This window comes from Ochotona curzoniae, unplaced genomic scaffold (genome assembly GCF_017591425.1).
Source record: "Ochotona curzoniae isolate NIBS_2020 unplaced genomic scaffold, NIBS_Ocur_1.0 contig_64, whole genome shotgun sequence".
NCBI lineage: Eukaryota > Metazoa > Chordata > Mammalia > Lagomorpha > Ochotonidae > Ochotona > Ochotona curzoniae.
The window spans coordinates 44,592,515-44,610,912 of NW_024466502.1; the positions used below are offsets into that span (position 1 = coordinate 44,592,515).

Consider the following 18,398-nt stretch of genomic DNA (forward strand, 5'->3'; position numbering starts at 1 on the left):
TGGAAAGTAAACCAGTGGATGAAAGATCTTTACCTCAGTGTCTCACCTCTCTGTAAATCTGACTTTCCAATAAAAATAAATAAATCTCTTTTTTTGTTTTAATCACTTTGACAACCTTTACATAGTTGATTAGGGCACAAAGGGTCAAGGGCTACCAAAAAGTGGGTAAGACCATTGTTTCCACATTATTGCTTTTTTTTTTTTTTTTTTTTTTTTAGTGTCTGGGGTAAAGAGGGAGATAAAGGGAGAAGCCCCACCCAGCCTAGGTCCCTGATGCGGGGAATGCTCTGAGGGTCCTGCTCAAGTGGTTAATAAATCTCTTCCTTAAAATGTTGGGGAGGGCCCGGCGGCGTGGCCTAGCGGCTAAAGGCCTCACCTTGAACACACCTGGATCCAATATGGGCGCCAGTTCTAGTCCTGGCAGCTCCACTTCCCTTCCAGCTCCCTGCTTGAGGCCTGGGAAAGCAATCTTCCTCTCTGTCTCTCCTCCTCTCTGTATATATGACTTTCCAATAAATAAGTAAATCTTTAAAAAAAAGTTCGGGAAAAATGACAAGGCAGAATATTGCTATTTTTTAAAATGTAAAAAAATTTTTCATGACTCTCTTAATTTGTTTTTATAAAATCTACACAATTACCCAGCCTGCTTCAAAATTACTTGAGACCAGGGCTGTGATAGCAGGTAAAGATGCCACCTGCAGAGCCAGCATTCCACATCAGCGCTTCTTTAAGTCCTTACTTCTCTACTTCTGTTCCAGCTCCTGATAATGCACCTGAGCAAAGCAGTATGAGATGGGAAACCCGGAAGAAGCGCCTCGCTCGTTGCTTTGGATCAGTCAGGCTCTAGGCTTTGCAACCACTTGGGAACTGAACCAGTGAATGCAAGACTTCTCTTTAAGTCTGCCTTTCAAATAAATAAATCTTTCATATATACATATGTATAGGCTCACAGATTCAACTCACAAAACACAGAACACTGAAATACCAGGTAATTACTGTATAAAATGAATATCAATGCTCTTTCCAAGCATCAGAACAATGAAACAATGCCTCTTCTCTGACATCTTATGTTTAATGTCTGAATTTCAGAGTCTTCAAGAACTAGTGTTAATACTCTTCAAAATTATATTGCTTGCTTTTTTTTAATACTGTTTGCTTTTTTTTTTTAAAGATTTATTTATTTTTATTGGAAAGGCAGATATACAGAGAGAAGAGACAGAGAGAAAGATCTTCTGTCCGATGATTCACTTTTCAAGTGACCACAAAGGCTGGTGCTGCACCCATCTGAAGCCAGGATCCAGGAACTTCTTCCGGGCATCCCACACGGGTGCAGGGTCCCAAGGTTTTGGGCTGTCCTCAACTGCTTTCCCAGGCCTCAAGCAGGGAGTTGGATGGGAAGTGGAGCTGCCGGGATTAGAACCGGTGCCCATATGGGATCCTGGTGCATACAAGGTAAGGGCTTTAGCTGCTAGGCTACTGCGCTGGGCCCAATATTGTTTGCGTCTTAACATTATCTTTCAACTTAGCTAGTATCAAATCATGTAGGGAAACAAATCCTAAACTATATAAAATACTAAAAGACTAAAAAAGATGAAGCAATGGATGTACATTCTCTCAATGGTTCACAGATTTTTACTTTGGTTACAGTGTCGTACCAAGGCAGAATCTAAAGGTCATCCTGGAATAATTTTTGAATTAGGAAATCTTATAAGATTTATTATAGCAGAGCTCCTTCTTTAGCTTCTGCATTATGTTATATATCAAACTTTATAACATTATATATGTCTTTTAAAAAATGACATAATTGCTCATGACCAAATACACTATACACTGTACTTTTATTCTTCTTTCCCATATAAACAGAAATAATCAATTCTGAAACTGACTGTAGTAAATTCATCCTTAATACAGCATGTCTACAATTAACTACTCACTTGAAATGACCTTTCCATTGTTATTGCAAAGTAGTATTCTCTCCTGGGATATTTTCGTTCACAGATCAAAACTTGATTGCATATTCTGCCCTTTTCTCCCGTTTGCTTGGTAAACAGCTTTTTCCCAATCATTTGTGAGGAAACAGCTTTTGCTTCTTCTGGACTAAAATGTTAAAAAAAACAGAATCCAAATTATTTTCTCCTCCAACTGAGTAAAACAAATCTACATAATTTTTTAAATCTTAACATTTAATCAGTACTTTCAACACTTCAATAATCAATCTTTACAATTACAATACGATTTCACTCCAATGTGCAATCTAAAAAAGCTAAATAGAACTCGAGCCCAGCACGGAGGGCAGCAGGGGCTGAGGACAGGAGGGACAGGAAGAGGTTAACAGGTACACAGCAGAACAACAAGTTCTGGTGTTCTAGTACAAAGAAAAGAGCTGAGCAGTTAATAATATTGTATTATATAATTCAAAGTAACTATGACAGCAGACTTTTAATGTTCTAATCACAAAGAAATGATTGTGCTTGAAATGATAATCTCAATATCCTAAGACAATCATTACACAATGAATAACTGCCCTAAACATCACACTATACTTAATAAACGAGCAGAGTTAATATCTATCAATTTTAAAAATTAAAAATAAATCTAAAGAAAATTTAACGTTTGATATTGGTGCTTGTACAGCAGTGAAGACACTCTGCTTTCCAAATAAATGTTTTAAAAACAATACTTAAAAACTAAATCTTCAATCAGTGGTTAATAATGAATTTTTCTTTAAAAAAAATAAGACTTACGAGAAAACTATCTTTACTCCTCCTTTAAGGCCACTTTCAAATGTTCCTTTTCCTCTGCCACCAGCTAAAACCTGTGCCTTTATCACAACATCCTTTGAACCTGGAAGAAAAGCACTTGTATTAGATATGAGGCATGCAGCAGGATACATCAAGAATACATCGAGTAGAGACGGAGTAAATGTGCCACATTTTCTTCACTCCTCTTTGGCGGGCATCCGGATTGTTCCCATGTCTTTGCTATTGTAGATTGAGCTGCTGTAAATACAAGATTACAGATCCGCTTCCTACATGCAGTTTTCATCTACTCCATGAAATATTGCTCAGCCATTAAAAAGAAATTATACCATTTGCAACTAGATGGTCCTAACTAGAGACTATTATGCTTAGTGAAATAAGTCAACCCGAAAAAGACAAATACCATATGTTCTCTCTATTAAAGAAAACCATCACACAAACTGGAATGTATAGTGATGGAGTAATAGAGACTACCATATCCAAATGTGAAGATACAATGCAACATGCATCCCTAATTCCAAAGCAAAGTGGACTCCCAATGAAACTGTTGGACATATCTAGACAATGGGATGCTGGACTATCTGACATTTTACCAGCAATGCCGGGGTACACTTAAATAACAGACTGATTAAATTATAACTCCTTATGAAGGACTATAATATTGTGTAACAATATGGGGAAACTCAGTTGGGGGGTGGGAATTTGAGGAGGTAATCCCAGACTCAATGGAACTGTACCATAAAATTCAAAATTCAAAATAAAAATTAAAAAAAGAATACATCAAATTATTTAGCCTATTAAGAATTTTTACTAATGTATTCACTGTGTCAAAAAATGAGACATTCATTGTACATAAATTTTTTTAAGATTTATTTATTTTTATTGGAAAGTCAGTTGTATTTAGAGAGGAGGAGAGAAAGAGATAAAGATCTTCTGTCCAATGATTCACTCCCCAAGAGGCTGCAATGGTCAGAGCTAAGCTGATCCAAGGCTAGGAGCCAGGAGCCTCTTGCGGGTCTCCCATGTGGGTGCAGGGTCCCAATGCTTTAGGATGGGAAGTGAGGCCGCCGGGATTAGAACCAACGCCCATATGGGATCCCAGCACATGTAAGGTAAGGGCTTTACCAATTAGGCTACCACGCTGGGCCCAATGTATATAGATTTCCTAAATTAGAACAGAGGAACATTCACTGTCAAAAACACCCACCCACGAGTCTGAAAATTAGCCACCCATGTTAAACCATTTCTTGCTGTCTACTGAAAATAATTTAACCATTTTTGATACTTTAAATATTTATTATTCATGAAGATATTAACAGTACAAAACAGGACTCAAATATATAACTCCATCCCCCTAAACACCAGTCACATGTAAATTTGCTGTCTAGTGAAAATTCGAGTTACAAACAGTGCTCTGAACAGACTATGGCATCACTTGGAGAGTATTAGCAGTACTGATGCTGTACTACGCCTCTAACACAACTAAAAGTCCACTTCATTAAGCACTGCTGTTACGAGAACTATCAGGGCTGTAATATGCATGTCAAAAGATGACAGAATGCCATGCTTGCATGTTGTTTCAAGTCTAAGCATTTCTTCTTTGACAGACTGATGATCGCCCCCTGCCTTCCTCTTTCTAATATGATACAGAGAGCCAGCAAACAAGAAGTTTAACCTAGAAACCACTTACCACTCATGATCAAGAATGTCTCTTAAAAAGGAACTATCTCCTAGACAAGCAAAATTTCTGAGCTGCTTCGTTTTGCTTCTGATAGCACCCAACCTTCATCAGCAGTGCAGCATCACTAATGGCAAAAAAAAAATGCAACCTCTGAGGTCAGGATGAAATGCCTTGTCTCAGTCATAACACCCAAGCACAAGGCAATGAGAACTACTCCATAAGCATGCAACTGAACAAGCTGAAATGAATACTCGGTCACTGGAGAACTCACCCTATGAGGCTCCTACCAAAGCAGAATGAGGGGGCTCCACCTCCCCATCAGACTGAACCAATCGAACTAAGACATGGCCTAAACAGTTACCACAAAAAGAAGTGAAAAAAAAAAAAAACCTAGAAAATGATGTAAATTAGGGAGGGAGCTAAGCCACTGCAGCATAGCAGGTGAAGCACTGAAGCCAGCAGTCCATGTGGGAACCAGTTTGTGTCCCAGCTGCTTCACTTCTGATCAGCTCCCTGAAAAGGCCTGGACAAACCAGCAGAGGTCTAGAGTACTTAAAGTACTCCCTAAGTACTTAGAGTACTTAGGGAGACGCGGATGAAGCCCTTGCCTTCTGACTTCATCTGGCCTGGTGCTGATCCCTGCAGCCATCTAGGGAGGGAAACAGAAGACCTAAGATCTCTGTGTCTGTCTCTCACTCTGTTTCACTCTTTTCAAAATAAAGAAACCTAAAAAAAAGTTTAAAAAAAAAAAAAGAGAGAGAGAGAATGATGTAGACTAGCCTACACTGGAAACACTTTCACTACTTCTTTTTAAGATTTATTTATTTTTACCGGAAAGGCAGATCAGATTTACAAAGAGAAGGAGAGACAGAGACCTGGAGCTGAGCCTATCTGGCACTCATAAGCTATGGATTTAGCCACTGAGCCATTGCACCAGGCCAAACACTTTCCCTACTTAAATCAAAAATGCCCCTATGAGACCTTCAACTTATTGGTTTAAAAAAAAAAAAGAAGAAGAAGAACAAGAACAAGAAGAAGAAAACAAACAAGAAGAAACCATCCTTTCTCACAAGCCAAATCTACTCAGGAACATAGTGAGTTTTTTCAAAATTTATCCAAAACCTTAGCCACTCCTTACAGCCTCCAGCTTGGACCCATGATCATACTCTCTCACTTAAAATTTAACTTGGAAAAGCCCAGAGCAGTAGCCTAGTGGCTAAAGTCCTCACCTGGCATGCACAGGATCTTACATGAGCACCAGTTCACATCCCGGCAGCTCCACTTCCCATCCAACACCCTGCTTGTGGCCTGAAAAAGTAGTCGAGGATAGCCCAAAGCCTTGGGACCCTGTACTCCCGTGGAAGGCCCAGAAGAAGCTTCTAGCTCCTGGCTTCAGGTCAGCTCATCTCTGATCATTGTGGTCACTTGGGGAGTGAGCCAACAAAGGATTTTTCTGTCTCTCCTCTGTGTAAATATTACTTTAAAAAAAATCAACCTGGTCCCCCACAGAACATTCTCCAGCAGCAAAGTGTGAACACATCACTTCTGCTCAAGATGCTACACTGGAGACAGGTGTTGGGCACAGCAGCTAAGTACCACTAGAGTGACCCACATTCCCTGTCGGAGTCCTGGCCACTTCACCTCTGATCTAGCCTCGTGTTGATGCACGCCCTGGGAAGCAGGAGAGGATGGCCAGTACTTATGCACCCCCACCCTTGCGGAAACCTGGGCTCAGGTCTGAGCTGGTTTCGGCCTCGCCCAGGCCTGGAGGTTGCGGGAGGTCAGAGTGGATGCAAGATCTCTTGCCATCTGTCTGTCTCTCTGTCTTTCAAAACAAAACAAAACAAAAATTAAAAATGGAACCTTACACTAAATACCATTTCAGTCACAGTAAAACCAGTGTTTATAATAGCCAATAAAGCCCTACATTAACACCCAACACCTTGACTCCTCTCTCCCAAGTCCTCCTCATTGCCAGCCCCGCTCCAGATCCACACGTCTCACTGCCCTTGAGCACATGCTGCTTCCAGAACTTGGTACTAACGGACTCTGCCTGAAATCGTCTTCATCCAGTTCTGCATTTTGGAAAATTCCTCCACCACCTCTCTCCAGTTCTTTCCTTTTTTTTAAGATTTATTATTTTTATTAGAAAGGCAGATTTACAGAGAGAAGAGACAGAGAGAAAACATCTGAGCTGAGCTGATCCAAAGCCAGGAGCCTCTTCTGAGTCTCCCACATGGGTGCAGAGTCCCAAGGCCTTGGGCCATCCTCTACTGCTTTCCCAAGCCACAAGCAATGAGCTGGAGAGGAAGTGGAACAGCCATAACACAAGCCAGCACCTATACAGAATCCTGTTTCTTGGAGGTGGAGGAATAGCCAATTGAGCTATTGCACCGGGTCTCAATTTTTCTTTATTTCTCACATTGTCAGTGAGGCTTATTTTGATCACCCTATGAACACTACATACCCCTAACCACCTGTGCCCAAGCCCTCTCCCTACTCATTTTTCCCATAGAATTCATATGTTCTAACATCATAATTTTCTCATGTTTCATGCCACTTATTACTTAGCCCACTAAAAAGCAGGCTCTAGGAAGACAGAATCTTCACTACATCCACTGATGTTGACAAGTTTATAAAAGGTTTCCTGGTACACAGCATTCTGGTCAACACCAAAAAAAAAGAAACCTTTTAAAATGGACAGAATTCTTATAAATCAAGCTTTTCTACTGCTCTTAAAAACAAAAACAACTAGAACCAGAAATACTGGGCCCATAGTTCTGCAACTATAGTTCATTAGAGAAGTGTTTTGCTTAAAATGAAAGACACTTTTCAATTTGCCACAGTCTCCACCAATTACAAATGTAACACAACTAGTACCAAGTATAGTAGAGACTAGTTAGGAATACCCTTCAAACCACACCAATTTTCTTACTGGCAAGACAAGTAGCCTTAGAGACTATGGAAAATCAGGAAGTTTGAGCCCAAACAAACGAAAAGAAGCAATCACCTTTTTCTGCTTGTTTCTGGTTACTGCCAAGTCTTGGTTGCCAATACTTTAGTATTCATTTATGACAAAAGAAGTTAACTATAATGCAAACAATATAAAAATTATGTCAAAAAGCTCACTAAAGTATGCCGTGGGATGTAGAGTCGTTATATTTTCTGTAGTTACTTCTTGCTATATAATCAGTATCTTCTAACATTAAGAACTAACTGGGCCCGGCAGCATGGACTAGCAGCTAAAGTCCTCGCCTTGAAGGCACCGGAATCACATATGGGCGCCGGTTCTAATCCCAGCAGCTCCATTTCCCATCCAGCTCCCTGTTCCTGGCCTGGGAAAGCAGTCGAGGACGGTCCAAAGCTTTGGGACCCTGCACCCGTATGGCAGACCCGGAAGAAGTTTCTGGATCCTGGCTTTGGATTGGCATAGCACCGGCCGTTGCACTCACTTGGGGAGTGAATCATCGGACAGAAGATGTTCCTCTCTGTCTCTCCTCCTCTCTGTATATCTGACTTTCCAATAAATAAATAAATCTTTAAAAAAAAAACATTAACAACTAATCAAAAGCATAAAAATATCTTCAGTTTCTTCCTAAGTTAGTAAATGTCAATTTTTAAAGTGACATTTTCATTACTCTAAGACTTAAAGACTCTTACTAGTCATCAATCCCATTCCTGTACTATGATCTTTATTTTCAGTAATCTTTGACAGTTACACACTTTATCAATAAACAAGATACCATCTGCTCCAAGGACATCAAAATCAGAGCTGCCTATACTCCTTGCTGCCTGTAAGTCCTGGCCTCAGGGAACTTATCAGAAATATCTATGATTATAGCCTGCCCTGCACATATAAACTGCTCCTTCATCTGTACTTAATAATCATGAAGGCAGGGCAGGGGGTTAAGCTGCCACCTGCGATGTTGAGGCTGGCATCTCATGTGGGCACCAGTAAGAGCCCCACCTGCTCCAATTCCTATCCGTCTACCTGCTAGTGTGCTTAGCAAGGCAGCAGAAGAGAGCCCAAGTCCTTAAGCCCCTGCGATTGCATGAGAAACTTGGAGGAAGCTCCTGGCTCCTGGTTTCAGCTCCGCCCAGCCTTACCCATTGTGCAGCCATCTGGGTGTGAACTAGCAGACAAGATTTTCTCTTTCTCTCCCCACCTCTTCCTGTTCCTTTTCCTTCTCTCTTTTCCTCCCTCTCTATAACTAAAATTTCAAATATTTAAATATTCTTTAAAAAAAAAATAAACCCACATTGAGAAATCCCAGCCTGGTGGCTCAACAGGATAAACCTCCACTTTGCCATGCCAGCATCCCACATGGGTGCCAGTTCTACCCTGACTGCTCCACTTCCTATCCAGTTCCCGCCTTATAGCCTCAGAAAGCAGCGGAGGATGGCACAAGTCCTTGGGAAGCAACAAATAAAATTACTTTCCCCATAATTACAATCCTACTAACACCAGAACTCCAGCTTCCCTAAGAACAATCAATATAAGCTGACTCCTAAGCGCTCTAGCTCACAATCATCCTCGAATAATTTCAGATTTTCAACATCATAAAGTTCTGCCATCTCTTCTAAACGAATAATATTTTTTTAACAAAAGTTAAAGACAGTATTTAGCCAGAAGTTAAAACTCCTGCTTCCCATCTGGGTATCTGGGTTCCACAGAATGCTCTGACTCCTGACTTCAGTTTCTTGCTAATGCACACCCGTCACTCACAGGGGAGACCTGGAATGTATTCCTGGCTCCTGGCTGTACAGCACTATGAGCAAACCAAAAAAGGAGAGCTCTGTCTCTTTGTGTCTGTCTTTGTATATATCCCCCTCCCAAAAAAACAAGGTAAACGTTACTAATAAGTAAAAAGTTCATATCTTATCAAAATTCTCATGTCAAGGTGATGTAAGTTTTTAATTTGGTACCTAATTTTTTGGCAATTGCATAAGCTTCATCTGGTGACTTTGCCACAAATCCTTTGGGAACGGAGACACCAGCTTCTTGCAACAATTCCATACTCATGTATTCATGCAGTGAAAGATTCCTTTGCGGCTGCTGCTGTACCGGGAGTCCATGGTTATTAAATAATCCTGAATTTCCAAGAACCTAGAGAAATCAGAAACATATTTACATTTTATAGTGATACAACCATTACTCAAAAATATCTTTCAAAATACTTTGCTTACAGAGTAACTGCATCTTTATAACAAAAGTGTGTCATTAAATCATCAAAATGTAACATTCAAAGTACATAAATTACAGCATAAAACTAGGAGCTAATCCACCAACAATCAACTGTTACCACTGTAGTTCTGAGTACTCTTGTCATCTTTAATTGTTATCTTACATTTGTACGTTATTGTGACATCTCCAGTGATCCACAGGGCAATTCTGCTTCCAGGTCAAATTCGACAGATCTAAAATCAATTCCATCGTTTCCACTAAACCAAAAATCCTTTCCAGCTTTTTCTACCATTCTACCTGCAGCTAGCAAATCGCCTGGCAGTAGAAGGTGATAATTTAAGTCTCAAAATGCTAGCTTCATCTACAGCAGATACTGCAGCACAGTGCCTAGACCCCCTGTTTCGGACTGAGGTATTCCCAGTCTCAGTTGCTGCAAATGCTGATTGCTGGCCATGAACACAGCCCTCTCAGGAGCGCCTTCTTGCTCCAATCACACCTCCTCCTCACAGGCAGCCTACACTTCATTACGACAATGAGAACAAACGGGTTATAAAATCACCCTTCATCCCAATTCGGGAGAATTCAGAAGGGCTATTCTAGTTCCAGATGTCCCACAGGAATGGCAGCTGTCTGTCACAACGGCAACTCAGTTCTCCCTCTCATCAACTCTGCAGTCTTCATTCTTCTCCAGGTGAGGCTCCAAGGACCACATTCACACAACTTTCCACCGCATAATCAGAAAATCTTAGTCCAGAGAACTGACCTGACATGGCATCCTCAATGCATTCCTGCTTAACATTTCCATTAGCTGGCACCTGCTGTATAAACACAAGTGCTCGCCCTTCACAACTGGACTCCAATCAAAAGCTTCCAGGTTCCCATTTTCAATCTATGCAGAACATCCAATCAACCAAATACACATATTGAACACTGGGAATAAGAGCAGTGAACTGAACAAAACATCCTCTCCATCTGAAGCACACATCCTAAAGTCTGTATGTACTAGAGAGGCAGGAAGTAGTGAGAGAATGGATGATAAATACACACGTCAGATGGTGGTAAGGAGGAGTATAAAGAGAATGAGACTGAATGCTACTTTACAGTGGAAGAAGGATGGCAGGGCTGGGGAGCAGGGGAGACTCGATGCCTCTGAGATGAGTCAAAATTACTCTTAGAAGAACAATCAGAGGGGCCCAATGTGGTAGCTTAGGGGCTAAATGTCCTTGCCTTGCATGTGCCAGTATCCCATATGAGCACCAGTTCTAATCCCAGCTGCTCCACTTCCCATCCAGCTCCCTGTTTGCAGCCTGGGAAAGCAGCAGAGGACAGCTCAAGGCCTTGGGACTTCCTGCACCCACATGGGATACCTGGAAGTAGCTCCTGGCTCCTGGCTTCGGATCAGTTCATCTCTGACCACTGCGGCCACTTGGGGAGTAAACGAGCAGACAGAAGATCTTTTTCTCTGTATCTCCTCTGTCTATAAATCTGACTTTCCAATTAAAATAATCTTTTTTTAAAATAAAGAAAGAAAAAAACAATTAGGAAACATAAAAATAAGATGTCCCTCTACCAGCTTGTATCTCACTGCTGACAGGAGTGTGGGGGCTGGGCTTTCAGCTTCTATGGCAGGGCCACAACAATGAGAAAATCCACATCAGTAGAAAGGAATCCTTAGGGAAACCAAAAGGCATGTGTAACCCAGCCAGAGCAGGCCTGACTGCTCAACAACAGCACGGGTAAGCTGTGGTACACTGAAACAGCAGGGTACCTCAGGGCAACAACAAAACTACCATTCATGAAACAGCTAGCAACCTAACAGAAAAAAGCTAAACACATGAAAACCATACAATTTCTTTTTTTCCTATTCATAATCAGTCAAAATTATCCTATGGTATTAGAAGTCAGAATTAGTGGCTGTATAACCTTACATGTTATATCTCAAAGTTTAATAATAGGAGTACCTAGAATAAGGCAGAAAGACAATCATACACAATCTATTTTTTTAAGATTACTATTTGTGAGGCAGAGTTAGAGAGGAGGAGACAGAAAGATTTTCAAATGGCTGATTCACCCCCCAACTGGCTACAACAGCCAGGGCTTGGACTAGACCAGGCCTAAGCTGGGCACCTGGCACTCATCCGGCTTCTCACAAGGGTGGCAGGAGCCCAAGTCCCTGGCCATCTCCCACTGCTTCCCAAGGTGCATTCATTAGCACAAAGCTGGATTGGAAGTATAAGCCGGAACATAAACCATCCATATGGGATGCTGTACCACAAGTGATAGCTTAACCATCTACATATGCCAACCAAATAACTTTTCATCTTTCTCCAAGATTTTTATTTACTTATTTGAAAAGCAAAGTTACAGAGAAAAGAATGAGGGAGAGCCAGATCTTCCATCCCCTGACCCAACGCCCTCCTGAACATGGTCATTGGCTGGGCCAGAGGCCTGGGGGCAGCTTCTAGATTTCCCACGTGGTTTAGGGGCCCAAAGACCCAAGTCACCTTCTGTTGCTTTCCCAGGAGCAGGGAGGAGAGCAGGGGGACTTGACGGGGTGCAGGCGTCACAGCACAGACCCCTTAAGTAACTTTTAAATGCCTATGTGCTAGACTGTGCTGGTAAAACTTAAAGATTTAAACCAACTTAGTGCTAGCTACAGTTCAGACATGTAAATAGGCAACTGAATTACATTTATGAGTACAAGGTCAACAACAAGTCTCAAGGAAGCACTTAATAAACTGAATAGAAAAATTCCCAGGTGTTTGATCCCAGCTTCAAAAAAACCCGAGGAGGAGGAGAGTGCGGGACATTGTGGTTAGTGATTTTAGCTACCACTTAGGACTCCCGCATCCTGTCTCGGAACAGATGTTTCAAGCCCCACCTCTACCTCCCATCCAACTCCCTGAGAACAGGCAACAATGGCAGGCAGCAGATACTGGTTTCACACAGGCGGGACCCTGCTTCCTGCATAGGAGACCCACAACGGAGCTCCTGACTATGACCTGGCCCAGACCCAGCTGCTTTGGACACGGGAAGCAGATGAGCAGATAGAAGACCAGTCCTTCTCTTGCTCTCTATTGCATCTCTCAATGAAATGAGCAGATGGGAGCTCTGTCGTTCTCTCTCCTTTTCAAAAAAAGAAAAAAAAATAACCTTTAAAAAAAAACATAGAGGGACCCGGTGCAATAGCCTAGTGGATAAAGTCTGTCTTGTATTCCCCAGGATCCCATATGGGCACCCGTTCTAATCCTGATTGCTCCACTTCCCTTCCAACTCCCTGCTTGTGGCCTGGGAAAGCAGTCGAGGACAGCCCAAAGCCTTGGGACCCTGAACCTGCAAAGGAGATCCAGAAGAAGCTCCTGGCTCCTGGCTTTGGATTGACTCGGCTCCAGTCATGGTGATCACTTCAGGAGTAAACCAGTGAAAGAGAGATCTTTCTCTCTGCATCTCCTTCTCTCTATAAACCTGAATTTCCAATAAAATACATAAACAAATAAATCTTTTAAAAGGAATCCAGCTGGGCCCAGCACGATAGCCTATCAGCTAAAGTCCTCGCTTTGAACGCACTGGGATCCCATATGGGTACCAGTTCTAATCTCGACAGCCCTGCTTCCCATCCAGCTCCCTGCTTGAGCCCTGGGAAAGCAGCTGAGGATGGCCCAAAGCTTTAGGACCCTGCACCTGCATGTGGGAAACCTAGAAGAAGCTCCTGGCTCCTGACTTCGGATTGGCTCAGCTCCGGTCACTGCGGCTGCTTGGGGAGTGAATCATTGGATGAAAGATCTTTCTCTCTGTCTCTTCTCCTCTCTGTATATCTACCTTTCCAATAAAAAGGAAAATAAATCAATCTTTTTTAAAAATGGAATCCAGCTAAGATGCGCATGTCAGAGAGCCTGGAGCACGCCCCCGGCTCTAGCGCATTCCACTTCCTGCTGCTGCAGACCTGGAATCAGTGCAGTGACCCAGGTGGCTGCGCTGCCACCCACACGCAAGACCAGGACTGCCGTGACATCCGAGGAGTGAACCTGCACATCGCAGGAAGTTCTCTCTGGCACACAAGCTCATCATTCCCAGTCTTTAAAATAATTAAAACATAATTAACAGCTACAAAGGATACTTTAGGACAAACAGAAGCATTCCAATCTCAGTATATATTAGATACCTGTGTCATACCAATGTTAAATTTCCTAAATATGAGTAATAGAGACTACCATATCCAGATGTGAAGATACAATGCAACATGCATCACTACTTGCAAAGCAAAGATGGACTCCCAATGAAACTAAACTGTTGGACATATCTAGACAATGGGATGATGGACTGTCTGACACTGTATCAGCACAGCAATGGAGTTACAATGGAATTGTAACTCATTATGAAGGACTACACATATTGTAACAATATTGGGAAAATCAGTGGAGGGGGAGGAATTTGGTAGGGGGAAATCCCAGACTCTACAGAATTATCATAAAACTCAAAAATAAAAATAAAACTTTTTTTTAAAAGTAACATAAGCTGAAATATCTAGGACTGAAGCGATAGGATGCCCACAACGTAAATGCAAAAGTAAGTGAATACACGTGATTTCACACATACACCCATAAATAAATATATGCATAAGCTTATAAGCTATTAAGAGTATAAGACAGGGCCCAGCACCATAGCATAGTGGATAAAGCCCTCGCCTTGCAAGCACTGGGATCCCATATGGATGCTGGTTCTAATCCCATATGGCAGCCCCGCCTCCCATTCAGCTCCCTGCTTGTGGTCTGGGAAAGCAGTCGAGGACGGCCCAAAGCCTTGGGACCCTTGGGAGACCCGTGTGGGAGACCTGGAAGAAGCTCTTGGTTCATGGCTTCAGATTGGCTCAGCTCCGGGCGTTGTGGCCACTTGGAGAGTGAATCAGCAGATGGAAGATCTTCCTGTTTGTCTCTCTGTATCTTTTACTTTGCAATAAAAATAAATAAAAAAATAAATACTGTAAGATGATGTAGCACAATGTTAAATTTAGGAGAAGGCAGTACCGATGTTGGATATACTACTGTTGGACCCTTTCTGTCAGTTTAAAATATTTCCCCAAAACAATGACATTTAGCCTGGCTATTCAGTCATTTCCCACATCCAAGTGCCTGAGTTTAACTCTCAGCTCCAACTCCTAACCAGCTCCTCGCTGATGCAGATCCCGGAAGGCGGCAGGTAGACTCAAGCCCCTGAGCACCTGCCGTCTACAGACCTGCATTTAGTTCTCAGCTCCCGGTTTCAGCACAGTCAGGAACCACTGGGGCACATGGCAACTGAGCCAACAGACAGGAGCTCGCCCGTTCTCTGCTCTCAAATATTTTTTTTTAACCTGAGAGTAAATGTGACACAAATTTCTTAAGTAGATTTTTATAGTTCTTTCAAAAACTCTACTTAGAAACAATTAGAATTCATAAGGCATTGCTGTTTTTATAACTGAATTTTTTTTGACGATTTATTTTTATTGCCAAGTCAGATATACAAGAGGAAGAGAAGCAGAGAGGAAGATCTTCCATCCAATGATTCAATCCCCAAGCAGCCGCAATGGCCAGTGCTGAGCTAATCCGAGGCCAGGAGCCAGAAGCTTCCTCCAGGTCTCCCACACGTGGGTGCAGGGTTCCAAGGCTTTGGGCTGTCCTTGACTGCTTTCCCAGGTCACAAGCAGGGAGCTGGAAGAGAAGTGGAGCTACCAGGATTAGAACCAGCACTCATATGGAATGCTGGCACATGCAAAGCGAGGACTTTAGCCACTAGGCTATGGCGCTGGGCCCATAACTGAATTTTTTTATTCTCTCAGTATTTCACTAATTCTATCCTTGGATCATCATGAGTTGTCACTTAGGACATCAGCTTTAGATTTTGTTGGCATGACCATGAGGACTCTGAGTTAATCACAGTATTTATCTTTCTTCATTTTACTACTTTAAACACTCCTATTATCAAAGGGAGAAACTGTCAGCAAACACAAAGTTAGAGCCATCCGAGAGAATCTAAGTTCTCAATAAGGTGACGACATTTACTAATAATATACCATGAATTATAAAATAGCTAGAAAAGAGGATTTTAAATGTCTTACTACAAAGAACTGATAAGTAATAGATACCATAATCACCCCGATTTAACCACTGAATTATATATATACACAATTTTATATACATATAGGCACAGCATACTGCCTAAATGTGTAACTATTACTTTAAAAAATAAAATGAAGGGCCTGGCGCAGTAGCCTAGCAGTTAAAGTCCTCACCTTGCAAGCACCGGGATCCCATAGGGGCGGCCCTGTTTCCCATCCAGCTCCCTGCTTGTGGCCTAGGAAAGCATTCGAGGACAGCCAAAGCCTTGGGACCCTGCACCCGCGTGGCAGAATTCAAACTGGAAGAATGCAGTCACTGAGTGTGACTGACGGCAGTTCAGAAATCTCTGAACCATTAATCCACTTATAACCTGAACCGTCTGAACAGCAGATACAGAAAAACCAGAAGAGGGGCAAGGGATCCAATGAAATGCGCACAGAATTGCTAAACTCGACATGGGACCCTCAACCCATTTCCCCAAGTACCCGTGCGTCCCCGACTACAAAATTAAAAGAAAGGAGCTGTCATTATAAAGACAATATATCAGGCATCCAAGACAGAAGCGAAGACACAAAAGCTAGGAATTTCCAAAGATGTATTTATTCATCAAATAGTCATTTTCCAAGAACCAGACAGCACCTTTTTAAGATCCCCTCGGCAAGTTCAAGACACGGAGATAAATATCACTTCTACTAGGAAACAAAATCATGGAATTCCGTGTCCTTAGTTGCAAAGTATGAGTAGCTTTAAAAAATAAAAAGCGGATAAAATTAAAATGTAATGGGATCTGTGAGGAGTTACTTTAGAAGGTAAAGTAGACCGGAAGGGATGTGGTCAACCGCTCGTGCTTGTCCACAGTCCCTGGAGATCAACACTGGGAAGCACGAGGCTGCTGTCCCCGCGGGGCGGACTCAAGCACACGGGCTCTGAACCACAAAGTTCTGAGCTAAAGCTCACCCACTGGATGACCTATCCTAAACCACCTATTCCCTTAGCCTCCCCATCTTCATGCCACACCTCACAGTGCAGCCCAACAGCCTGCTCAGCGACTACCTGTGCAGCTCTTAAGACTGCTGACAAGCAATATTCGAAACCAAAACAAGCTGGTGGCCACCACGCTATCAGCATCTCAAAGATCATTTTCATCCTTGCCCACAGTGGTTAAGTCCAGAAGCGTGATCCTCTTACCACGATTAACAGGCAGAACAATACACTGCCACTCCGGACAGGGGGAACTTGGCTGCCTCGCCCCATTACAGGCAGGTGGACAGGCCACTCCCGCCTATGACAGCTCCGCAGACAACAGAGCACGAAGGAAGGGCATTCCCCCCTGCCCCACAGGACGCAGCCTCGACCCGTCGCCACCTCCACCGGGAGCCCATCCGCTCCCCGCCATCCGCAGGGGAATCGAGCGCGCTGCCGCAGCCCGGGCCCTCGGAGCAGAGCGGCGTGAACCCGGTCGGGCTCGCGGTGCCGGCGGGCAGCACTCCCGGGCAAGCCGCCCGCGAGCCCAGCCCGGCACCCAGGAAATGTCACCGCCGCCGAAGTGACCCCGAGCCGGGCCCCGCTTCCCCTCCCACCTCGCCCACAGGAGCCACATGTCCCACCTCGCCCTTTCTCCTGCCGACCCTCGAGACGAGAACGGGCTGGGCAGCAATACCTGGGCGGCGGCCCGCAGCGCCGGCCGGGGCCGGTGGCTCCTAAGAGAGGCGGCGGCCAACAGCCGGCTGTAGAACACGGAGGCCGCCATTTCTGACTCCGACCCCGTCCCCTCAGCGCCCCGCGCAAGCGCAGAAGCGCCAGTAGGTCCGCGGCCGCGCGGCCAGCGACGCGCTCTCCGCCCCCGCCCCACCTGTCGGGGGCGGGACCGGGAGTTAACTCCGTCGCTGCCGGACTGAACTAGCCGGTGGGACGAGAAGTGACCTGCTGACGCCAGGCTGACACAACCAACTTTGATCTTGGGGACTTCCAGCGCAGCCTCGATATCCGCCCTGCGGCCAGAAGACAACGTGAACTGGCTAATTCCCATAGACAGGTGTCACTCTGTCACTTATGTGATCTCTGCGGTCGGTAACTTTATCTGTAAAATGGGCTTTCTTCAAGAAATGTTTTGTGGAGCAGATGCACTAGCATAGGGGGTAAAACCCTGGCAGGCAATGCTGCTGTCCCGTATGCGTGTGTGTTGGTGTTCCAGCTGTTCCACTTCCCATCCAGCTTCCTGCTAGTGCTCCTGGGAAGACAGCAGAAGATGCCCACAGTTTTTGGCCCCCGACACCGACCATGGGAGACCCAGAAAGAAGCTCATGGCTCTGTACCAACCCAGCTCCTGCCTGCAGCCATTTGGGGAGGGAACCTGCAGCTACTTTGTGTGTGTGTGTGTGTAATTCTGCCTTTCTTTTTTACAGAGAAAAGAGACAGACAAAAAAAAATCTTCTATCCACTGGTTCACTCCAAGTGGAGCTGAGCTGATCCAAAACCAGGAGCCAAGAGCCAAGAGCCCCCTCAGGGTCACCCACATGGGTGCAGAGTCCCAAGGTCTCAAGGCTTTGGGCTGTCCTTGACTGCTTTCCCAGGTCAAACACAGGGAGCTGGATGCGGAATGGAGTAACCAGGAAACAAACCAACATCCACATGAGATCCAGGCGCATGCAAGAAGACTTTAGCCACTAGGCTACCGC

The 18,398-nt window shown here is 43.8% G+C and overlaps 1 protein-coding gene across 2 annotated transcripts in view; it reads right to left on the reverse strand.

Annotated features, from left to right (window-relative positions):
* Positions 1–17,517, reverse strand: part of SUCLA2 (succinate-CoA ligase ADP-forming subunit beta) — a 48,479-nt gene extending 30,962 nt beyond the window's left edge. The window contains exons 1-4 of one of the 2 annotated variants that reach the window (XM_040991409.1): positions 17,381–17,517; positions 9,367–9,547; positions 2,745–2,844; positions 1,935–2,097 (exon numbers count right to left, since the gene is read on the reverse strand). In XM_040991409.1, coding sequence (XP_040847343.1) covers positions 1,935–2,097; positions 2,745–2,844; positions 9,367–9,547; positions 17,381–17,470 — 534 coding nt within the window. In that variant the 5' untranslated portion in view covers positions 17,471–17,517. Of the gene's footprint in view, positions 1–1,934; positions 2,098–2,744; positions 2,845–9,366; positions 9,548–17,085; positions 17,112–17,380 lie in introns of those variants that run through there. The other variant, XM_040991410.1, reaches the window with a different exon arrangement.
* Between the last annotated feature and the right edge of the window lie 881 nt (positions 17,518–18,398).